The sequence below is a fragment of the Mustela erminea genome, chromosome 5 (assembly GCF_009829155.1).
Source record: "Mustela erminea isolate mMusErm1 chromosome 5, mMusErm1.Pri, whole genome shotgun sequence".
Classification (NCBI taxonomy): Eukaryota; Metazoa; Chordata; class Mammalia; order Carnivora; family Mustelidae; genus Mustela; species Mustela erminea.
Genome location: NC_045618.1, coordinates 133,943,073 through 133,966,907, shown reverse-complemented (window position 1 = coordinate 133,966,907; position 23,835 = coordinate 133,943,073). Strand labels below are relative to the sequence as shown.

Here is a 23,835-nt window from a genome sequence, read left to right as displayed (position 1 = left end):
AAGTGTTCACTGTCAACTGTTCTCTGTGAATAGGGATGTGTGTGGATTGAAAGAAAAATTATATGCTCTGGTGTCATCTGGTAAAGAAAAGAAAGAAGAATAACCTGCGTGCTTGTGCCAGCCTCAACCGCCACCTAAAGTAATTGCAAGACCCTGTCATCATCTCACACAGTGACCAAAAGAACCAGAGGTCGGCAGATTGGCAGGCCAGGTGTCAGCTGTGAGGTAAGAACCGCAGCTGGAGAAGTGGCTCCCAAAGCTTGGTGCTTAATCGCTGTCTCTGCCTGGAGGCAGCCCTTACAGGCGACGCTTGGTGTGGCGGCTCTGGTGAGAAGCCAGGTTGGGCCATTGCCTTGCCTAGCTCCCAGCATGAAGGAGCTGTCGAGAAGCAAACAGGAAATCATGTGCACACGCGTGCGCATGCCCACACGTTTGTATGCGGACTTGACATGTTTATACGTGGACTTGCTTGTTTTTCTCTTTCAGGAGTAGAAATGCATAAAAACAGCTGGCAGAATAGAAGACGTAGGAGAAGGAGTCACCAGCAGAACCCTTGGTTCAGACAGCGGGGTTCTGATGAGAGGCAAGTGCTGCTGCTTGGGGCCACTTGAGCTCTGTGGTGGCCTCAGATGCTTGGGAGTCACAGGGTTGTCACCGCAATGCAGGGTCTGAGGGTGGGGGGGGGGCCACTGCTGCAAGTCAACCTGCCTGTCGCTCTTGGAGGAATGAGGAGATAGGGCCTCACTTTTCCTTCTTCTCAGAGCAACGACCTCTGGCCAGAGCGTTAGCTAGAGGCTTAGAAGCAGACAGTATCAGATAGGACTGGAGAGCTGTTTTTCTACTTTGCAGAGTAGAAATACTTTCTCTCTCTCTTCCTTTTTTCCCAGCCAATGAAAATACCTTTCTGGAGACCTAATTTCATTAATTCAGCCTAATCCTTAGAAAGGTTAAATATATATAATATTGAGTTTAATAAACACAAAAAGATATACAGAATAGTACAGTGAACATCACGTACCCAGTACCAGCTTAGAAAGTAAAACCTAGTCTATGCTGAGTTGAAGTCCCCAGTGCAAACATTTTCCACTCTCAATTTACTGTTATTATGGCCAGAAGTCTTGCTGGCCCTGAACTGTGGAGAGGTGTCCTCGCCTTGTGTGGGCGGGTTGTCCTGTGCTGGGACTAGATTGTATTTCCTTAGTGCAGAAGTCTCTGCACCAGAAGAGGCCTGCATGCCAATTTTAAAACTTTTCCACACTTCAGACCTGCTCCGAAAATGGACAGATTTCTAGCAACAGGGTCAGATGGTGACAAAGACCAAGATGCTTCTCTAGAACAGATGAACCTGAACAGTAACAAAAACCATCCAAATGTCATGGAAAGAATCAGGGCCAAGGAATCGGGAGGTCCAGATTTCACATTCTGCCTTCTCCTGTGTGAATTTGGGCAAGTTACTTAGTCACTTTGAGTCACTTTTGTACAAAAGAGACGTAACACTTACGAGGTTTGCAATACTGAATGGAAAACCTCTGATGGGCTGCTTGGCTCTGAGTAGCCCCTTCGTACATGGTGGGCCTCATTAGGTGCAGGATAAATCTATTACTCTAAGCCAGAGTCACAATATTGACCCATATTGTAGAACAATCAGGACAGTGCCCAGTGTTTGTATGTTTTGTAAAGAGAACCATGGATATTTTTTGGGCCTTCCCACAAGAGTACAACGTGTAGCAAAATGTGACCTGGGCAAGAAGAGAGTCTCAACTCAGCCTTGGCAGAGTCATGTGGAAACACGCTGGGCAGCCGCCTTCCAGACTCTGTGTGGAAAGAATGGAGGAGTCGTCCTTGGACTAGAAATGTAGACATTTGTCGTGAGGAAGCTTAGTCCTTCCTCCTCTTGCTGCCTGGTCACACATGAGCTGCCTCAGAAAGCTCCGAGCCATTAAAAAAAAGGGAGAACAAATAATTTTCTCTGAAACTGCATAGTTAGTATTTACAGACAAAAGAGAAAGTTCTTTCAGTCCTTCAGCCTGGATATTCAATTTGTACTCCTTTGGGGGATGGGGAGGAAGTTCTTGATTTTTAAACAGATTTTGTCAGGATTCTAAAATTAGGTGTTTTTCTCTGTCATTATATCCTTCAGCCTGTAATTGCCACAGAAACTGCTTGTAGCTTTGCAAATCAAGTGCTTAAACATGGCTGTATCCGAGTATTACCTGAGCAAATCACCTCCGTGCCCTGAACCCCAGTTTCTCCATCTATAAGGTGATATGGCCAAGTAAAATTTGAACCCTTTGTACTACTAAATCCAGTAAAGAATAAACTGCACCTGGCCTTGTAGCTGCTGTTGAATTGACAAATGAGCCCAGCTAATAATATTCTTATTGGCAAAGATTATTCCTCTTTTCATCTGGAAATTTCTGAAAGACTTCAGAAAATGCTCAAGTGAGGAGATAAGGAAAGGGACTTTAACGTGACACACATCCTCTTAAGGGTGAGGAACCAAAACTTTGCTTGTCCTAACTTTAGTGTATTTGTGGTAGGTAAACTCCTTTAAGGAGAAGGGAGAGGTGAGGGCTCTCCAGGTAATCAGAAGGGTCAGAGGGCTGGAGTGAGGGCCATGGAACAGCCCGAACTGACCCCTGCAGGACCCGCCAGTCAGAGAATGACAGACTCAAGCCCTTCACTGCGAGTTACTATGACTGTGTGTTGACAGGGGCAGCTTAGTGGCACAGCAAAGCTCACAGGATTCTGGCCACGTCAGCGATGACGAGGCCCCATCGACCTCATCTGGCGCAGCGGGGAGTTCTTCCGTGCCAGGTGAGGCCGTCTGTTGGACAGTGGACCTGCTGTAGCCCTGCCTGTGGGGAAAGATGAAATCTTGTCCTGCCCCATCATCTGGTCACGTCTGCTTGGGCTGCCCTTCTTAGCCCTGTGTGTCTTTGCTTGCGTGTGGGGACACTCCATGGGTGTCACCAGCCCTTTCCTGGCTCGGGGGAAATTCTGGAGCACATTGAAACGCTAACTAAACATCCTGGGTGCATCAGGAACAGGGCAGAAAGGGAGGTGAGGCCGATGGCTCCCTGCATGGGCACAGGAGGGTGACTGGCTGCATTAGCCTACCTGCTGCCCCTCAGAACAGATGGACATCTGTGAGGGGTGGTGTGGACAGGCCCCTGGGTTCTTTCGTAGGTGGGTCCATGTCGTGTTCTAAGTTGAAGTGGATTTCCTCTCTTTTGACTTAAGATCTGCCGGGGTATTACTTTGACCCTGAAAAGAAACGCTATTTCCGCTTGCTCCCTGGCCATAACAACTGCAACCCCCTCACAAAGGAGGGCATCCGGCAGAAGGAGATGGAAAGCAAAAGGCTGCAGCTGCTGGAGGAAGAAGACAAGCAGAAAAAGGTGGGCTCCGCACTCCTGCTGGCCGCCCTGTCCCCTCCACTGCTGACGGGAGGTGCCAATGAGACGCCCCTGTAACACAGCATGGGGCACTTTGTGGCATTAAGCTCCCCCCATAAGAATCTGATGGAGAGGGCGCCTGGGTGGCTCAGTGGGTTAAGCCGCTGCCTTCGGCTCAGGTCATGATCTCAGGGTCCTGGGATCGAGTCCCGCATCGGGTTCTCTGCTCCGCGGGGAGCCTGCTTCCTCCTCTCTCTCTCTCTGCCTGCCTCTCTGCCTACTTGTGATCTCTCTGTCAAATGAATAAATAAAATCTTTAAAAAAAAAAAAATAAATAAAAAAAAATAAAAAAAAAAAAAATAAAAAATAAAAAATAAAAAAAGAATCTGATGGAGAGAGTGAGAACAGGCAGGAAATCTCCCGCTACTCCTTTTCTTACCTGCGAAGTTCCATCCGTGAGCCTCCCATCCTGTCCTTCCCCGGAGGAATCGGGAAGTGGCATGACACAGTTCCAGTAACTGTGTATCTTTAATAGAAAACCCAGGTGTGTGGTTTGGATACGAGGATTTCCTGCATCCCTTCTGGGGATTAGATGCCAAGACCTTTCTGTTAGGGATTAGATGCCAAGACCTTTCTGTTTATGGGAGCCCCGGGGTCACCAGGTCGAACGGAAAGCTTGGTGAAGACCTGAGCGAGCAGGACCATTCTTGTGCTCCCTAGCAGGGTGGCCTCGTGTCCTCACCTGGCTCCGCAGGTAAATTGATGGAGAGCTTAGACGTGGGCACCAGGCCAGCTTTCCAGCTCAACGTGTGCTTTCTTGTGACGGACTTTTCCTCTTGTCCAGGAGAGGAGTCTGTCAGATCTCTGTACATATAATTTCTGCCAACTTAGTACACCACCTTCTTCGTTAGATCCTATGAAACTAAAAGCATTCTCCAGTATCCTATAACCTAAAACTTCATTGAATCTGGTTTTGTTTTGTTTTGTTCTGTTTTGTTTTGTTTTTTAGAAAATAGCCAGGATGGGTTTTAATGCATCGTCATTGCTACAGAAAAGCAAGCTGGGTTTTCTCAATGTCACCAGTTACTCCCGGTAAGACAAAGCCTCATTAAGCTTTTTACCTCTTCCTGTTTCTTATATCCGTGGTCCAAGAAGCCAATGGGGATAGAACCACTCTGAGGAGTCCTCACAGTTGGGGGCAAAGTGGGGGTGAGGAGGAGCACAGCCTGACTTCTGCCAAAATCAGCCCTGAGAAAATCATTTTCCCTATAGAACAAGGGGAGAAGCTCCTGCAGGAGGCCAAGGAGAGAGAAGGGATCTAGGCAGAGAAACTCAGCAGAAATTTCTCAAGACATTTCTTCTGTGTTACTTGAAATCATTTTCAGTGCAGTGAAGCTCCTAGAACTTCATTCCCATGAGATTTCTGCCTCCTCCCCTTCCCATGAGTTGTCATCTAAAATAGAGCAATTAAAGGGATGTATGTGTACTAAACCTCATATAGTCGTGATGTGTGATATTCTGACTAAAACCCTGTGAGCTGGGTTGGTACTTGCCCATTTTCAGAAGAGACCGAGGCTCAGAGCGGAACGACTGGCTCAAGGTAAGGCTAGAGAGGACGGGGTCCGTCTGATCCGGTGCCTGAGCTCCTCGGCCCTGCGTTCTGCTGCCTCCTGTGCACGGGCCAGTAACGGAACATCGGAGGGGAGCACAGCACTTCTGTTGGAGCAGGGCCCCCTTCAGGGAAGGCCGGCCCCACCAGGGTAGATGGGGCAGGCCTCTCCCGTATCTCCTTCCTGAGAAGGAAAAGAGTTAAGGTCTAGTTAGATCTCTCTTCACCTTAAAACCTGTTTTGTTCTCAAGTGGGGTACGGCCTTGATGTGGAGAGGGAGCTGGGCGCCCTAGTCTAGTTCTTTCTTTGACCCTGTAGAGGAGCCACCCATTTCTTGGCCTTAATTTTCCTCCGAGTTCTGTAACTGAGATGATTTGGGATCCTGCTCAGCTCCGCGGCTGACACTTACTTGGGAGGAGAGGCTGACGGGGGCGGGGTGCGGGGAGGTCTCCAGGGTGGGCGCCAGGGCGGAGCCTCTGAGTCGGCTTCACGGGTGTCTGGGTCCAGTGGCCGTGCCCTCCCCGCCCCTCTTTCCCTCTGCAGTTTAGCTCATGAGCTGCGAGTGAGCTGCATGCAGAGGAAAAAGGTCCAGATTCAGAGCTCGGATCCCTCCGCTTTGGCAAGCGACCGATTTAACCTCATACTGGTGAGTGGGAGGGAGCTCCCTGTGGGTGCCAGGGGTACAGCTTTTATCCCCTGACCCTGCGTGGCTTAACCTTGGCTTTCATGAGGCCTAGTTGTGAGACGGCCAGTGCCACGAGAGCAGGGGCCGTCCTCTTGACGTCACTGTTCTGACGTGTGCCCGCTGGCAGGTGCTGAGCCGGCAGGGCCGGCCATGCTGACCAAGCTCACCCTGACTCCAGCTCTGTTATTCGGTCTGACAGCCGGGGCCCAGCACACATCTAGAACGATCACAGAGTAGTTTTCCCTTGGGTGTGTTGGGAACAGACAGAAAGGTATGCAGTGGGCCAGGGGCTTCTAATTCTTCCTGTACTGGGGCGTCATCCTGCCACCCTGAAGCTCCAGCATCCTTCGGTAGCAGCCGTGCGCCGCTCCCTTGCTTGCTGACTCCTACCCAGGTGGCACCGCTGGGCCTGCACATCCGACACACCTTTATCACATCATTTACACGGAGCAGAGTCTTCTCTGCGTTAGGTTAGACTGGGGCTAATCTAGCCAAAGCTAAATAAAGCCAGAGCCAACTGCCTGAACCCAGCGTTCAGAGAAATGTCGGCAGAGGACCCCGGGGTCCCCGGAGTTAGATTAGAAGCTTGAGGCTACAGGAGATCATGGCCTCCTGGCAAGCCCTGTCCTTCCTGGAGGCCAGGGGAAGACTGAGGAGAATGAAAGAAGGATAGAAAAATGGAGAGCCTCAGCCTGCTGGACAGGATTGGAATCTGAAACCATAGAGCTGACCCTTGAGGTCTTGCCCCAGAAGACATCAACAGGAGAATACATCCAGGGTATTCTAGGACTCCCATTCTCTCCTGTGGCTTTACTCCCCCAAGGGCCTAGGGGTACGATTTGACCTGAATCAGTAGAATACTTGCTTGCGGTACATACTCGGGAGCTGCTTCCCTGGGTCTCCTCGGTAAAACTGGGTGGGTATGCACGTGCTGCTTAGTATGGCCCCCATCCCCAGTCCTCATGCTCCGTCTCACAACGACTCCCACGGACGTGGAGATCTCCCTAGTCATCCGGAGTTAGAGGTGGTTGGCTAGCTGTGTGGACTAGAATTTTGGGAAGGGTGCTTTGCCACCCAGAGATCAGTTCTTCCATTCTGATTCTAGTCACTGTAATGATTCTTCAGGAAATGTGGTTTCTGAGTAAACTTGCAAAGTGAATACATTTTCACCAGCATCCAAACTCATGTTATGTGTGTATATTATATTTAAAAAATATATATAAAACACATAACTATATAAGGTTTTTGTTTTGAAGTAATTATTAACCACATTTTTTAAAATTGTATTTGTTTATTTGGCAGAGAGAGGACACAGTGAGTGAGGGAGCACAAGCAGGGGGAGAGGGAGAGGGAGAAGCAGGCTTCCTGCTGAGCAGGGATCCTGATGCCGGGCTTGAACCCAGGACTCTGGGATCATGACCTGAGGTGAAGGCAGATGTTTAACAACTGAGCCACCAGGCGCCCCAACCACATTTTTTTTTTTAAGATTTTATTTATTTGACAGACAGAGATCACAAGTAGGCAGAGAGAGAGGGGGAAGCAGGCTCCCCGCTGAGCAGAGAGCCCAGTGCGGGGCTCGATCCCAGGCCCCTGAGATCATGACCCGAGCAGAAGGCAGAGGCTTTAACTACTAAGCCACCCAGGTGCCCCATCCAGCCACATTTTTTAAATGGGAAAAAAAACTTACATCCCAATGTAGTGTTTTTTTTTGTAATTTTTTTTTTTCAGTGCAGTAGGCTTGCTTTTTTCTTTCTTTTTTTTTCTTTTACTCAGTGGGGAGAAAAGGAATCCAATTTTGTATTCTCCTTTCACCCCCTTCACAGGGGTATAACTAGCATTTTCCACATTGTGTGTGGCCTTTGCGATGGCTGCATGTCACCATGTGGCCCATCTAAACAGCTTACCTGGGTGGACACTGGGACTCTTCGAAACGCAGTTCTGAGTGGAGCTGCTGTACGGACCTCAGACTCCCTGACTCCGCCCCCTCACTGCCCTTACCCGTGTTCCTGACTGTGAGACCGCATGGCTGTCCGCCTTGCCCGGGGACGGCTGGGCTGAGTAGGGACAAGGTGGGTTACCCCCATGCTCCACACCCCCTCGTGGGTGGGAGCGCTCACCAGGTGAAAATGCACAGAGCATGGGATCCTAGAAAGAGGGGCAGAGAGATCGCCTTGGGCAGCTCGCCTGGGCTCAGCCAGGGAGGGGACCTGTAGTCTCTCTTCCCTCCAGGCGGATACCAACAGTGACCGGCTCTTCACAGTGAATGATGTCAAAGTCGGAGGCTCCAAGTATGGCATCATCAGCCTGCGAGGTCTGAAGACCCCCTCGCTCAAGGTGCATATGCACGAAAACCTGTACTTCACCAACCGGAAAGTACGTGGCCTTTCCCGTCAGTTAGCCTTGCAGCTCCCTTTGCACTTTGGATCGAAGGGCCCTGCTTTAGTTGGCCCAATTCAGAGGAGAGGAGAGAACTTTATGAAGAAGGTGGGGCTTGAGTACCTATTTTCCCAAGGGAAAAGGGAGTCAGAGATCTTGAGAACCCATAGGGGAAGAAAGGGGCCTCAGGAGTTTCTTTTCTTGGAAGAGAAGTAACTGTCAGTACTTGGGAGAAGGTGTGAAACTTCTTTAGGCTTGGAAAGGCTTCTTTAACTGGTGGTGCAGACCTTGCCTCTGGGAGGATCGCAGTAGCCCGAAGGAGCCCTTACCCAGCATGGAGTTCCTGGGCTGCGGGCGGAGGGGGCCTGAGTGGACAGTCTTGGGTGCATCCGTCACTCAGCCAGTCTGTGGCCTACACAGAGGAAATAAAAAGAGATTACATAAATACAATACAGCACAGCTTGCCATTGAGGGAGCAACCTTTAAATTCCCCTGGGGCGATGAGTGAATGTGTAAGAAGCGGTGACATTCTGTCCATTTGGGACCTGAGCCACAGCATGGACACAGGTCGAACCTGGTCTCTGGGGGAAGGGAAGATGCAGTTCGCCTCTCGGTTAGGTTGGTCCCCTGCTATTGCAGGGACTCCGTCCCCAGACCACAGGGTATGCCACAGGTCTCACTGTGAGGTCCATGCTGATGACCAAACACCAAAGTCTGGGGGTAACTTCCTCCCTACTGCCCTAAGGCCCTACATGGTGGAGCAGGGGACTTGCCTGTCCTGGTGACTGTTCCAGCCCCCTTAAAAGAAGTGAGACCTGAAGAAAGCAGTCCCGTGTCGGTATCCCCAGTAGTTACTCAGTAGGAAAGCATCTGTCTGTCTCCGCGACTTGGCAGTCAGACCAGCCTTGCTGTGTGCTTCCTCCCCAGGTGAACTCTGTGTGCTGGGCCTCGCTGAATCACCTGGATTCCCACATTCTGTATCTTTTGGCAGACGAAGAGGTTTGGTGGACAGCCCATGCCGCTATGTAGAGTCGGGCATCTGTGGGGTGTGTGAGGTGGCATCATCGTGGCCAGAGGTCTACTCTGTTTTGTATGCACATCTCACCCGTTAGGAAAGAATAGTGCAGCTCGGTAGAGAACAAGGCTTCCCATGCGTGGAGCGCAGACAAGTAGCAGAGTTCCCAGGGTGACACTGATGTCACTGTGTGCCAGACACTGTTAGGAACAGTAAAGCCTTGGACAGGAACCCCACATGCTCCTGAGGTGAAGCAGGACGAGCTCAGAGCTATAGCAGTTTGAGGGTGGGCCGGGCCTCTTGTTGGGGAAGGGGAGGGTGGGCATCAGTAAAGGGGAAAGGGGAATTCTTCAGCATTGGACGGAAGTGTGTGGGCTCAGTGCCTATGGTTCCTACCAGAGACCACCTTCTTTCATTTTTTTTTATTTTATGTATTTATTTTTGGGGTGTGGGGGGGCCCATGAGCGGGGGATAGGGAGACAAAGGCAGAAGGAGAAGCGACTCCTAGCTGAGCAGGGAGCCCAATGCAGGGCTTGATCCCAGGACCCCAGGATCACAACCTGAGCTGAAGGGAGACACTTAACTGACTGGGCCCCCCTGGTGCCTCCAGAGACAGCCGCCTTTAGAGCACTCTTCACTCTAGTCTGCCCTCTCAGGGAACAGTCAGGGCTCTTTTACTAAGAGCACAGGAGCACAGTGTCAGGCTGGCTAGACCCATCCTCTGGTGTCCCTGGGGGCTGTTGATGATGGACAGAACAGCTGTCCATCCGTGCTTCTCGGAGTAATTCGGTTTGAGCCATGAGTCTTGTCCTTGGTTCAGTTTTATAACCAGTGAATTTTTTTTTTTAAGATTTTATTTATTTACTTGTGAGAGAGACAGTGAGAGAGAGCATGAACGAGGAGAAGGTCAGAGAAAGAAGCAGACTCCCCGTGGAGCTGGGAGCCCGATGCAGGACTCGATCCCGGGACTCCAGGATCATGACCTGAGCCAAAGGCAGTCGTCCAACCAACTGAGCCACCCAGGCGTCCCTAACCAGTGAATTCTTAAAACTCTGACCACTCACTGTACCTAACACATACTTCAAGAGTCATCACGGGGCTAACATCAGTTAACATCGGTGAATGCACTTAGCACAGTGCTTGGCATATCTTGGTCCTCCTTACATAATGGCTGAATCGGAACCTGTTGGGGTTATTTTAATTTGTTCCACGACATTCTATTTTTAAAAGATCGGGTTATAAATTTTACGTAAGATAAACACAAAACTGTGTGTTCTGTAAATTGAAAACTTTATGTGGCTTTCATTTGGTAGGATTCTGTGGGGGATACGACCACCTGTCACTGATGCTCTTACCAGATGACGGAAGAGACCAGATCTTAAAGGAGAGAAAACAACCTCGCTCTCATTTCTGATCTTAAAACAGGATGACGTTTTCCCAGGTTTCTCTCCTTACACTAAGGAGAGATTAAAAGCCCGTATAATTGAGTTTAAAGAGCATGGTCTGTGGTAGCTTCGTTAGCCGCTTGCCCTCTGGTGGTCACTTCAGGTAATCTTTTCTTTGTAGCTGCTGCCTCCGCTGAAGGCCATGGAACTTTCTCCCTTTACCAGAACGGCACGTTGTTGAGCCTGGTCCTCTGCATTTCCCCCCCAAGAATGGGGAGCAGTTAGACTGAGACTGCTTTCCCTGGGCTCTTGGATACCTGCGGCCTCTGAAAGGACCGGATCTGATACTGGCCCCATGAGTACCACATGAAGTTTAAGAGTAAACTTCATCCTAGGAACTAAAAGTGCATCTAGGTAGGGACTCCCTCCCCACATGCTCGCCCTCTAAAGCCGAAGCGAAAGAGGTTTCTTCAGGAAGGCCTTGGGCTGCCCAGCCGCGGGGTTATCCTTTTCAGCTTCGGCATCTCTGACCAGAGATACGTGTCACGGGGCCTGCCGCCTGAGGCAGCGTGATATGCACACGTCACAGTTCAGACAACCGGACTCGTTGCCTGATTGCTTTGCAGATGCTGACAGCTCTCAGTGAAGGGTGCATGTGTTCGTTCCACAAAGTCCATTGAGCAGATTCGTCCCTGTGCGAGTGCTGGAAAGGGCAGTGGTGGGCCGCAGGCGCTCAGTCTCCGCGGTGACGTCGGTGGGGCAGTGGGATGCTAGCAGGATGGAGGGATCGGGTGGCCTTCCTGGAGGTGACTCCCACATGGGAAGGAGGGGACGGAGCTCCCAGAGGAAGGAAGAGGCAGGAGAGATCCCGGCTCCTGGGGCAGTGGTAAGGGGTCTAGTGTCTGTGAGGTCTCTCGCGAGGTGGGGCCCCTGGTGCTAGGATGTTCTGGAGGACTGTGGCCCTGGAGGCATATCTTAGGAGAGGCTGGCAAGGGTGAGACCTCAGATTGGGGGGGCTGGGGGTTGCTGCAAGACTGCGCGCAGGGGAGCGGGTGTGGTGGGTAAGCAGGGGTGGAGGAGAAGCACAAGTGGAAGAGGCTCAGGATCTAGGCCAGGCCATGGAGGTGACAGAAGGTCTGAGGGGGGCCTCCCAGAGGGTGGGCTGGAGGTCACCACCGAGCGTGTCGTTGGAAACAGTGCCGCGTGACCACAGGCAAGACTGGAAAGTGTCGCTTGGTGTGAAAAACAGATTCCACTGGAGACCTTGGGGAGACTTGCCTGGGAGATGACTGGGTTTCAGTGGGCTGAGGAGCGAGAAGGTGGCAAGGGAGTGGGAGAAACAGACTCCTCTGAGAGAAGTTCGGCTGTGAAGGGAGCGGAAGTGGATCAGTGGGAAGGCCGCCCTGGAGACCCGCAGATAAGGCACAGACAGAGGTGGTTCAGAGAAAGGAAACGCAAGTGACTATGGTCTGATGCGGCAGCATATCCAGCTGCTGTCGGGAGACTAAAGCTAAAATGTGGACATGTCGGTTTATACGCGTTCAGATGAGCACAGATCAGGCTGTTTCTGGACTGCATAGCATGACCGCCATCCATGGGCCGTTACGTACATTTGTGAGCGGCATTTTTTTTAATGAAGTAGACTAGAAAATAACAAGTATCCTATTTAGTAAGAGCAAGTGTTTTATGAAACTTTTGTTGCAGTTCTTTGTGTATATGTAGTGCGTGGTAGCAAAATTAAACTCGTACCATGGGTCTAAGAAAACACTGCCTTAGGGGCGCCTGGGTGGCTCAGCCGTTAAATGTCTGCCTTCAGCTTAGGTCATGATCCCAGGGTCCTGGGATCGAGCCCCAAGTCAGGCTCCTTGCTCTCCAGGAAGCCTGCTTCTCCCTCTCCCACTCCCCCTGCTTGTGTTCCTTCTCTCGCTGGCCCCATGTCAAAGAAACAACATCTTAAAAAAAAAAAAAAAAAAACTGCCATAAAGCAGCCTCCCACGTGTGGAGTATAAGACAGGAGAACGGAAGGGGATGCTCCTTCCAGCAGCAGAGCAAAAAACCCCTGAAACAACATAAGTGCCCATCAGCAAGAGACGAGACAGAGGAGTTGTACATTCATCCAAAGGTATGCTCCACTGTGAATGTGAAGAGACGGGAGCCACAGAATCAAGCCAGATCAATCTAGAAGAGAGTGGAGGTAGAACAGTGGTAGGAGATGCTCTGTGGAAAGAACAGAGCACGGCCCAGAAGTCTGACCAGTTTTAGAGTGTGATTTTGGGTGGGGGAGAGGGAAGACTTGGACTGGGGAGAGGCCAGAGAGGCCTTCAGCTGTGTTTGTGGCATTTTTTTCCTTTTAGAAAATCTGGAACTAAATATGGAATATGTAAACGTGTTAAATGTGGCTCGTGGTGGTATTTTCTGGAAGGGTGCTACCGCCCATTCTCTTCCCGGAGGAGACCCTTGTACTTGACTGTCCTTAACAGCTCCTCCAGGCTGTGCCTCATGGGCATCGCAGAGACTCCGGGCTGCGCCACCCTGCTCCCAGCGTCCCTGTTCGTCAGTAGTCACCCAGGTACCAGGTCCTTTCCCTTCGGAGGAGGAGGTGCTCCGAAGGAGGTCTCAGTCCGTGCCTCCAGGAGCTGCAGCCCACGATGGTGTCAACTCCGTGGCGAGGGCTTGGACAGGAGGGATGGGAGCCACAGGCTGCACAAGCCCATGTCCCCCTGCAGAAGCACTTGCGGGAGAGTTCCCGAAACCTGACCCGGGATTGGTACTAGAAGTGATGTATGGCCTTACATATTCCTCCTCTGGGTTATTTCAGCAGCCAGAGCAGTTAGGAGTACAAGAGATCAAAATATTTCTTTGGGCCACCCATACAGATCCCGCAGCCTGGCGCCCGCTGTGGCCATGCTTCCAGTCTGTGCGCCTGAAGCAGTCGGGCTTCTTCCTGGCAGCATATTCTGGGCATTAAGTTTTCAGTCTGTCAGAGACTTAGGATCCATCAGCCTCTGGCATGAACCCCGGCTCTGCCCCTTACCAGCGTGAACAGGTTGCTTACCTTCTGTGAAGAGAACCCCCGCCCCTTCGGGTTACAGGGAGGGTGAGGGGGGCGCCCACTCAGCCGGTGCCTGACTTGTCCTCGTGCAGCAGGCCCATGTGGCGGAGTGTGTGTTACCACCATTGCCATAGATGAGGAAGCTGAGGCAAAGAGAGGTTCAGAACCTGCCTTACAAACTGACCCGGGTCGTGGTTCCCTCTCGGAAAGAGCAGGGAGGTCGTAATTGGGAGGGTATCGGGCTGCTGCAGTGTTTTGCTTCTTAACCTGAGTGGTGGGCACGTGGCTACATCCCCTTTGTGATCACTCGTGGCCCTCTGTTTGGGGTGTGTGCCCTTTATGTATTGTGAATTAAAAGGCTTATTTTTAAAATGTTTTGGGGACACCTGGGTGGCCCAGTCCGGTTAAGCTGCTGCCTTTGGCTCAGGTCATGATCCCAGGGTTTGGGGATCAAGTCCCACATTGGGCTCCCTGCTCACTGAGAAGCCTGCTGCTCTCTCGGCCTCTGCCTGCCACTCTGCCTGCTTGTGCGTGCACGCTCTCTCTCTCTCTCTCTCTCTCTCTGACAAAATCTTTCAAAAAATAACGTTTTGTTTGGGATCCCACATCAGATAGTGTGATGTGGGATTGAAACACTCTTATAAAGAACCACACCGTCTCTCTGACGGCAGTCAGTAGTTCTGGCACTCCTCCTGGGAAGGCAGGAGTCACGTGCTTGTTCCCAGAATAACCCCTTTTGAGCCAGGTACCCCAGCTGAGTGTCTCTTTTTTGTCACCATAAAGGCCAGAATGGGGCCAAGGTATAGACAGATCTCTGAGCAGCCATTCCTGGAGGTTCCCCAGATCAGGTGGTCACTGACCAGGCAGCATGGAGGGAAGGGCCCCCCCGCCCCCAGCAGCCACCTTTCACCTTTCACTGTTGCCATCCGCAGGAGACCGGCCCGGCATGCTCTGCAGTTTCCGGATCCCCGGGGCCTGGTCCTGTGCGTGGTCCCTCAACATTCAGGCAAATAACTGCTTCAGCACAGGTGAGCCGCAGCTGCCCCCGCACGTCCCCAGAGGAAACTTTCACAGGCTCCAAACCCCCTGTCCAGACTGTGAGTGATGCTTGTCCCTCTGCCCCTTCTGTCTCTCAGGCTTGTCTCGGCGGGTCCTCGTGACCAACGTGGTGACGGGACACCGGCAGTCCTTTGGGACCAGCAGTGATGTCTTGGCCCAACAGTTTGCTCTCATGGTTGGTTGGACTGGGGGAGGGGAGCCATGTAAAGTGTCCCAAGGGTGGAAATTTTGCTGGACTGAAAACGGATTCCTGTGTGTGGCATCTGGTCGTCTTTTTCGGGGGAGAAAAGGAAGGGCATCAGCAAGGTTGAGCGGGTTACTTGGTGATTCTATCTGCACTGGATAAAAGCTGGCTGATTGACAAAGGCCTGGCTAACCTGACTTTCAACAACTTCCTATTTAAATGAGCTGTTAGCAGTTCTGGAGTACTTGGATTAGCCAGCAGGACAAATAATTTTTTTTTTAATGTATAAATTAAGTCCCAATTCATGATACTTACTAGGTCCATACACAGTTTTAAGATTACATATTTGAGAAAGTTAAAAAATCATACTGCTAGATAATACTGCATTTCAGAGACTTGCTCATTGAAAAGGCCATCTTTCTTTAAAAGTGTGGAGGAGTGAGCGAGCCGGTCTGCTTTCGGCAGTAAGCCCAGTGTGTTTTACTCAGGGTTCTTCAGCCATCTGCCCTCCTGGACCTCTGATCTCTCCTACTCCATACTCCTCCCCCTCATTTCTCACCAAGGATCTTGGGGAGATAAGGCACCATCACTTGGGCTTCACAGAATGAGGCCTAAGGGGCCAATGCAGCCAGTTGGGGGGACACTGGAAGACCCCTGGGGTCCCGTTCTTTTATCCTTTCCTAAGGAACCCTTCCAGCCACACTGAGGCTCAAGTCCTGACCACGCCATCACCCCCACCACTAACCCAGGGACTGGGAAAGAGGAGGCGAGGCAGGAGTTGTGTTCTGGAGGGAACACCCTTCCCAGCCTTAGAGGAGGTGGTACCAACAACCATTCTCTCTCTCTTTCCATAGGCTCCTTTGCTATTTAACGGCTGTCGTTCTGGGGAGATCTTTGCCATAGATCTGCGTTGTCGAAACCAGGGCAAGGGCTGGAAGGCCACCCGCCTTTTTCATGACTCAGCAGTGACCTCTGTGCAGATCCTCCAAGAAGAGCAAAACCTGATGGCATCTGACATGGCGGGAACGGTAGGGGTAGCACTGATGACTCAGGCCACTGGTGCCACTGGCCTAGCACTCTGGCAGGTGATGGGCTCTTCAGAAAAGACCCTCATGTTGGGGTGCCTGGCTAGCTTATTCAGATGAATGTGTGACTCTTGATCTTCGGATCATATGTTTGGGCCCCATGTTAGGTGTAGAGATTAAATTCTTCTGAGAGAGACCCTTGTGCCAGACAATAGCAGGGAAAGGGCAGAAGGAGACCAGGCAAGTCGTTTTCTCCACCTGGGAGCCCAGCCTGGTCTAGACTGACATGAAACTGGTTTTGTTGCTTTTGAAATTTAGATTTTCCTAACCCTAAAAGGTGTTTGGCGACCACCTTGTCCTGCCTGGGTTCACTAGCGTACCTGCCGGACCCTCTCTAACGGCCCCTTATGCTTTCCACAGATCAAGCTGTGGGACCTGAGGACCACTAAGTGTATAAGGCAGTATGAAGGCCATGTGAACGAGTACGCCTACCTGCCCCTGCATGTGCACGAGGAAGAAGGCATTGTGGTAGCAGGTACCTGGGGAAGGGAAGATCTTTCTGTCCCATCAAATAAAATGGCAGAGGGAGAAATTACTCCAGATCAGAACCTCGTACGTGGGACTTGTTGGTAGGAGACACGAGGTGGGACGTAGAGTAGGACAGTCCTACTGGTAAGCCGCAGTTAAGCTGCCGCCAGCTGGGACAGCCCTGTGCCCTCACGTTAGTGGGAGAACATCACCTCAGTAACAGGCAAGTTACGTGCAATAAAACAGAGTCCTGGGTGTTCACCTGGTCAGCATTCAGGGTGACCTTCACCCAACCCTGTTTAAAACCTTGGCCTCCCTTTTCTTTGTGCTCACTTTCCAGCCAAGGATGCTGCAAAAAGAGATTAAGGTCACTGTAAAGGAACTGGTTCTTGGGAATTCGTATCTGCAGAACAGGAGCAGGGGTGTTGAGCCACTAAACTCCCTTGAGAAGGGCTACAAAACTGTAGCCTCACAGATTTTGCTGTTTCTAGGGCAACAGAATATTCTGATAGCATGAAAGTTCAGTAGTTTGACACATGAAATAGTAAGCCCTTGACATTCAGGAGTATGTTCTTGGTCTTGACATGTCCTCAGATTTGCAGATGTGCCTACAGAATGTACTTGTTCTCTTGTGAAATCTTTTTTTGTGCCACAGACGCATCTCTGAGAACTTCCTCAGGCTGTTTACTACTCTCCACCCCCAGCAGCAGTTAGCTTCCTGGTTAAGCCTAGTCTCCATCTCAGGAGAACCGCTGTGCTCTGGGGAACAGGAAAGCGAGGAGCCCACTGCGTGGCAGACGTGGGTGGTGGCCTCGTGCAGTCCTCGGCGAGCCGGGCCGTGAGACCCTGAGGTCTGCCCTTCCTTTTCCTCTAATGAGCTCCAGGAGCGCATCTAGGCTGCTGCAGCCAGTGCCACGTCCCTCACAGCTATGAGTCCCGAAGATTCACCTGGTCTTGGGAACTAAGCCATTAAACCAGAACCAGCTCTGGTGAGAGTTGTCACTAGTGTGTCCCAGGATGTACTGAAGGGAAGACATCTTCCTGGTTACTCTTTTCACAGAAATCAGCTGCATGTCCTCTAGACCGGGGGTGCTGGGCTGCCCCCTGAGCAGCCCTTGACACAAGGGAAGCAGAGTGGCCACCCATTAGCCAGGATTCCTGGTGACCAGCCACTGTGTCACAGCCAGCCAGTGCATCTTGTCACTTGGAACACCTGCTACTGGTTGTGATTCTAGAACACCAGGGAGACCTGTGACTTTTTGATTTTCCAGAAGTACATGTTATCAGCAGAAATAATTTCCATTGAGTTTGTGTTCTGGCTCCAGTGGGTTCCCTTCGGAATCAAAAGCAGCCACGCGCACATGTGCACAAGGGCTACCGCGTGTCCTAACCTGGCATGTGTTTTCCCTCTTTCTTAGTGGGCCAGGACTGCTACACGAGAATCTGGAGCTTCCACGATGCCTGCCTGCTCAGAACCATACCCTCCCCACACCCTACCTCCAAGGCTGACATCCCCAGTGTGGCCTTCTCTTCTCGGCTCGGGGGTTTCCGGGGAGCCCCAGGGCTGCTCATGGCTGTCCAGCAGGACCTTTACTGTTTCTCCTACTCCTAATTCCACAGGGTGCAGCCGGGAGGGATGTGGATTTGACACAGGGAGTAAGCAGCAGCCATACTTCTGCCACAACTGCTATTTGCACTGAGGGCATTTTAATCGGATGCTCTGTGTACACAGACCCCATCCAACCAGCTGCCAGGAAGCAGGTGCTGTTTTATGTGGAGACACTTCAGTAAAGTTATTTCAGTTTAAGTTGTGAGCTCAGAGAGCTCAAAAGTCCTTTTCATAAAAGGTACTTATTTCCTTATTGAACTCCTCAGACTGGTCTGTGGTCCCCCTCCCTTTTTTTTTTTTTTTTTTTTTTAAAACAAGAAATACTTATTCTAAGGGCTGAAGATTGGCAGTAACTAAATTAAAGCTGCTGCTTCCACGAAAAGCCTTTTAAAGAAGCCTAATGAGGAGCCTGGGCGAGGCTGTTAATGCAGTCGGTGCCTAGGTCCCAGAAAGCCATGCATATGGACTGGAGAAACCCAGCTGGGGAGACGGGGAAGGGGTTTGAGGTCATTTCTCTGAGTCTCCAGAGATAAATGATTGAAGACTGGTTTTTGAAGTCATTAAAAAGCCTTCTCAGACTCCGTCAACATCTGTAGCAGACTTCCTTTCTCCTTTTATCACCATTCATAGGCACTGGGAGGAAAGGTGGATCTTCCTAGATGCTATAGGTTTTAAACAGGTCCTAGAATGCCTTTGTTGAGATGCCTTCCAGAATGTTATGTACAACAGATCCTGTTGCTATTACGGGGACCTGAATGTCAGATTTAAGGGCCCCATCTCAAAAGAAAATTGGCTTTGACTTTCTGTAATTGACCAGAAGCACTTTGCGAGATGTTTATACAGCGTCCAAGAGCCTGTCTTTCTACCACACAATAAACTAGAAAGAACCATGCGTGTTGCATTGCTTCTGTTAATGATTCAGATCATGATTGGATCCTTGCCTGCTACAGCAACAAAACCAGCTGCAGTGACGTCTACTCAGATCCTGGGTGCGGGGTAACAGAGACAGACCAGTTTTAATGGCTCTACTAGAGAGCTTCACCTGCCCTCCAGAGCCAGTGTGCCCTTTCCTGCCTGCTCTATGCATGCCCCAAGCAGCTGACCTGTACGGACCAGCACAGGGAGTAAGAAGCAGCCAGTGAACTCCCCGGCCCCCCTCCTGCTGGCTCCTCCACCCAAGGCCACAGCCCCCACTGGACCAGCGCGCATTCTCTAGGTTCCAGCAGCTTCTTTAGTCCCTTCAGATCTCCTAGTAACTGCATCTCACTGTTGCTAGCCCAGGAACTTTGTCAGTTAAACTACTTGAGTTACTCCCTTGGGTGGCAGTTAATCGTTTTCCTGCTAGAACCCTAGTGACTTGATGTACAGAGAACCAAATTCAAAAAAATGATGAGACCATCAGACTGGTCATCTGATAGATGAGCTACACATTCTAGCAAATATTTTTAATGCCTCACATTTTATAAAGAACTTACCCCCCATCTTACTGAATCTTTGTAACAACCTACAAAGGTGGCCCAGCAGGAGTAATGTAAAAATTAGTAGCATCGCCTTACAGGGAAGGCTGGGCACATCGACTTGTGTCAGATCACAAACCTGTTCAGCATAGAGACCTGAGACCACGTTCCCAGGGGCTCCTGCTCCTCCGGTCACTATCCGAGCGAGTGCCCACTAGCCCATCAAGTGCCACAGAGAAGTCAGGAAGTGGCTTGGTGGTGCCATTAAGTGCGCAGTGCTAACGGCCCCTGGTGGGGAATCACCAGGTAAGTGCACTTTCTGGTCCTCAGTGATGCGAAGAAGCTTGCTAATTAGCCAGGATCCGCAGGCGTTTACTCCTTCGGATTGGGCTCCTGTTCTCTCTGCGGCCCCGGCGTCCTGGCCTGTGCAGAAGTCTCAGGAAATGCCCATCTACTCAAAGGAGCAAGGGGGCCACTGTCACTGCATGGTCTTTTGGATCAATTCTGGTGGCATGCCCCTGCTCAAGACACAAGCAGAACTGCTGATCCATGAACCTAATATTCACTCACTTTTGTCTCCACACATTCTAGGTGATCACGATGTACAAGTTCATTACAGGATGTGCAATTTTAAACTGCCAGTCTTGACCACCTAATGCAGTTTCCCTCATGATTCTGTATTGTTTCTATGGAGCTAAGCGCCCATAAGTGGCTTCCTCGTGCGATTCTGATCCCTCCCCAAACAGCAGAGGCAAAAGGACTACTCAGGAGAATAGTGTTGAGTTCTGCTGTGATGGCCCTGTCCCCACACACCCTCTAACCTCAACACCTCTGTCCTCACCCAAGCTCCTTGTTAGGCAGATACAGTTGTCCATCATTTTTTATTTCCCCTAGGCTTTTTAAAAAGGAGAGAGTGGTTCTTTAAAACCTCTAAACAGCAAAATTCTTGATCTCTGTTTAGCAGTCACTAATAACATCCGGTCTAGGTTGTAAGAAAAGTCAAACTTAGCTAAGAAGCTACGTTTGCTTTTTAACGCAGTGTCCCAAAGATGAGTATGTTACACAGTCTGGGTGAAGCCTTTTTCACCTGCACATCTGTTAGGGCATTTCGCCCTGTTCATAGGTGACCACAAATGTGAATGAGCAGGCGATGGGAAGCAGCGCTGACCTATGACGAAGTCCTCCCTAAGTGGCCTGGTCGTTTGCTGGCTTGTAGCCTTGTAAATGGCTGAGAGGACAGCAGCACTGGTTATCACTGGTTATCACTGGTTATCACAGATGCCCACAAGATAAACACCCGCTTCCCACCATCTCGCTGTGTAACCACCTTAGAAATCAGCCAGCCTGACCTACAGAGGCCTCCAGAAGTGTCCTCCGACCAAGTTAGCCCCCACTTATCTGTGAGCTCTAGATCTGTCCTGTCAAAATTTCCCACAACCGTCTCTGAAAACACCTGCAGGCCAAATTCCATCTCTCCTTCCTTCTGTATCTGCTAATGCGTCTGCCTCTCGAGGCTACCCATCGCATGGCCACTGCCATGAAAGCGATCTCCCTGGGTCCCCGTGTTCAGTGGATTGTGCCTCAGAATAAAATGTGTGGCCTCTTGAGATTGGGTCATCTGTGCCGTGCCCCTTTTGGACCATTTCCTCCTCCTGCCTGGTCTCAGGACACAAATGATTCGAGAGCCTTCCTCACCTGGGCCTCAAAGCAAGCCAGACTCCCCTCCTTTCCATCTCTTGAAGTGCCACTATTAAGTCTCAGAACATCCCCGAAAGCTTAGCTTTGCCAGCATCATTGCCTTTTCATTCTTACTACCTTGTGAAGTAAGTGATGGTCACTCCAATATACTGAAGAAGAAAAAAGGAAAGGGACTGGCCCAGGTCGGCTAGTAAGTGGAAAAGCCAGCAGACTCTCCTGTTCAACTCTGAGATCTGTTGGGCCTTTTGTGCTTGACGGAATGGGACTTACTTCACCCTGAACTTTAAGGTCTTGGGTTCAGTTCGACGTTAAATCTCCCTTCTGTCCTCTTAAAACTAGCCAACTCTGTGTTCTGCAAGCGACCTCTGGATGGTTGGCCTGTCTTTGCTCCACCTCCCGGCTTGTTCCTGCCACCCACCCACTTGCACTCTTGGCTTCACTTGAATTAAAAGCAGCTATAGCAAAAAGGACTTTCTCTGCAGAGCAAAGGCACCCAGATATAAACACTGCCAAGAGCCCAGGGCTGCCTGAACCCAGGTGACAGGGCATCTTGGAAATGGAAACAAGATGTCCAGGGACAGAGGAGCCAGAGCCTTGAGATCGATTCAGGCTGGAAGTAAGGGTAAGGTCGGGTGGCTGAACCCACAGCAGTGCATGAAGTCCCCCAGGACTGGTACTACAGACTGGTGGGTTCCATCAAAGTCCACCAGACCCAGAAAGATCTGCTTGTGGTCTATAAATGGCAGCTTCAAAGATGGCTTTGGTCATATGAGCAGATCCCTAAACTGCAGCTTCTCGAACCCCATGTACCCCCACACCATCTGTGCTTCAGTCTGAGTTTCCCAGGTATAAAAAAAGGAAAAAGTTGCACTAGGTGTAATTTAACAGGAGGCTATATGGGTTCAGTCTTCTCCCCCGCCATGATGGCAGTTCTGAAACTGAAAATGCAAACGTGGTGGAAAACATCACTGTGTTTTAACAACCAGAAGCTGAGCTCCAGTGGTACAGGGGAGATCAGCTTGCTTCATCTGCAAGCAGGTCTGGCTGTGACGTTTTAGTGAAAGGGAAGTAGTACTCTACGAGGAGGAACAGGTATAAAAGCTAAGCCTTTCTGATGTAACAGAGTGGGTACCTTTTTCTCTTAGGGTAAGGTCAGTGCCGTATCCGGAAATGCAGAATTCACGACCCACAGAAATTTACGAGAAGTGCCATCTTGCACTGTCTGGGCAGGGGACAGTGCGGCTTTCAGACTCACTCGAGTTTCGAGTCTCACTGGCCAGGCAGCCCTGGGCTTCCAGAACTTCTCTGAGCCAGGGTCTTCAGCTGTAAAACATGGACACCACTCCCTCCCTCCCAGCGTGGCTGTGAGAATACCAAACATATTCAGTCCCAGCACTGTACCTGGCACCCATGTGTTGGAAGTCAATCCAGCAGAGTGAAATCCAACAGATACGGGAGGGTCCCCCTGGGTCCCATCACTCAGGAGACCGCTTGGTTCTCAGCCAGCTGAAGCCTTCCATCCTAGCTCCCTGAGCACTTCACCAGTGACCTCCTCCACCTCTGTGCAAGTCTTTCAAACTGCAATTTTTTTTTTTTTTTAAGTAATCTCTGTGCCCAACATGGGGCTCAAACTCATGGCCCCGAGATCAAGAGTTGCACGCTCTTCTGAGCCAGCCAGGCGACTTATTAAAGCCTTTACGCAGCCACCCCCTTAATCAGGAAGGCAATTAATCTGCACTATTAGATGTCAGGAGAGAGGGCTCTCCAGGTGGAGGCCTGCGGGGCGGGCAGTTTCTGGGGCTGCAATCATATTCTGTTTCTTCATCTGGGCACTGGTTGATTATACGTTCAATTTCAGAAGATCCATCAAATGGAAATGTGTATTATCACTGTTCAATAGCTTAAGCCATTGTTCTCATCCTGAGTTTAGCTGGTTTTTAGCCCATGAGTTGAGGCTGGGATTGGATGTGTAGGGCAAGAAAAGCGAACTTTGTTACTTCCACCCTGGGTCGCTTCTCTTCCTTTACTCTCTTGGTCTGTGTAGGGTCAAGGAAGGGCGTGCAGAAGACTGTTCCGCATCATTCCTACGTGGCCCGGCCGACTCATGCTCTGGGGTGCCGCCACACGACAATGAGACAGACGGCCAGGTCTGACACAGGCCACCACCACGCATGCACCCCCCCCGCTTCACTCACCCGAAGAGCAGCTGATCAAGATGAAAGGGATGGGAACGGGACAGGGAAAGCCAGAGGGAGAACAGAGCAAAGAGGTAGGGAAAGGACGAAGACGAGTGTCTGTGCCCACGAGGAGGAGGAGACCATGGAGGACGGTCAAACAGAGAAGGGGGTCAAACAGAAGGCAGAGCAAGGGAATGAAGAGATCATGGGGGTCAAACAGAGAAGGCAGAGCAAGGGAATGAAGAGGGAACCAACAGATAAAAAGGTAGAGAACAGTTTTTCCAATGGTTCCTCTAGGTCAGTAGCAACACTTAACCCTTCTGTGAGGACTCCCCGTGGACTGAGGCACCACAGCTACCCCAGTGACACCCGAGCACCAAGTCACCAGGCAGCGGCCGTCTGACACAGGCAGCCCTACTCAGGGCCAGGCTGACACGGCTCCCCGGCCCCACAGCCAGTGGCCACACATGCTGGGGAAAGCTCTGATGACGAGCCCAGGGGCAGGACCACAGCATGGCCAGGTCCTGCTCACGCATGGAGCCCTCACCACCAGAACGTTCTGTGAGCATCTGTTAGTA

General features: G+C 50.9%; 1 protein-coding gene across 6 annotated transcripts in view; it reads left to right on the top strand.

Moving 5' to 3' along the window:
* Nucleotides 1-18,817, top strand: part of DCAF4 (DDB1 and CUL4 associated factor 4) — a 30,211-nt gene extending 11,394 nt beyond the window's left edge. For 4 of the 6 annotated variants that reach the window (XM_032345044.1, XM_032345041.1, XM_032345043.1 and 1 more), the window contains 14 exons: nt 34-225; nt 487-583; nt 2,714-2,817; nt 3,244-3,401; nt 4,408-4,490; nt 5,551-5,653; nt 7,922-8,065; nt 8,996-9,045; nt 12,958-13,037; nt 14,453-14,548; nt 14,657-14,754; nt 15,618-15,791; nt 16,209-16,323; nt 17,735-18,817. In XM_032345044.1, coding sequence (XP_032200935.1) covers nt 495-583; nt 2,714-2,817; nt 3,244-3,401; nt 4,408-4,490; nt 5,551-5,653; nt 7,922-8,065; nt 8,996-9,045; nt 12,958-13,037; nt 14,453-14,548; nt 14,657-14,754; nt 15,618-15,791; nt 16,209-16,323; nt 17,735-17,928 — 1,488 coding nt within the window. In that variant the 5' untranslated portion in view covers nt 34-225; nt 487-494 and the 3' untranslated portion in view covers nt 17,929-18,817. Of the gene's footprint in view, nt 1-33; nt 226-486; nt 584-2,713; nt 2,818-3,243; nt 3,402-4,407; nt 4,491-5,550; nt 5,654-7,921; nt 8,066-8,995; nt 9,068-12,957; nt 13,038-14,452; nt 14,618-14,656; nt 14,755-15,617; nt 15,792-16,208; nt 16,324-17,734 lie in introns of all 6 variants that reach the window. The other 2 variants (XM_032345045.1, XM_032345046.1) reach the window with 2 other exon arrangements.
* Nucleotides 18,818-23,835: the final 5,018 nt, after the last annotated feature.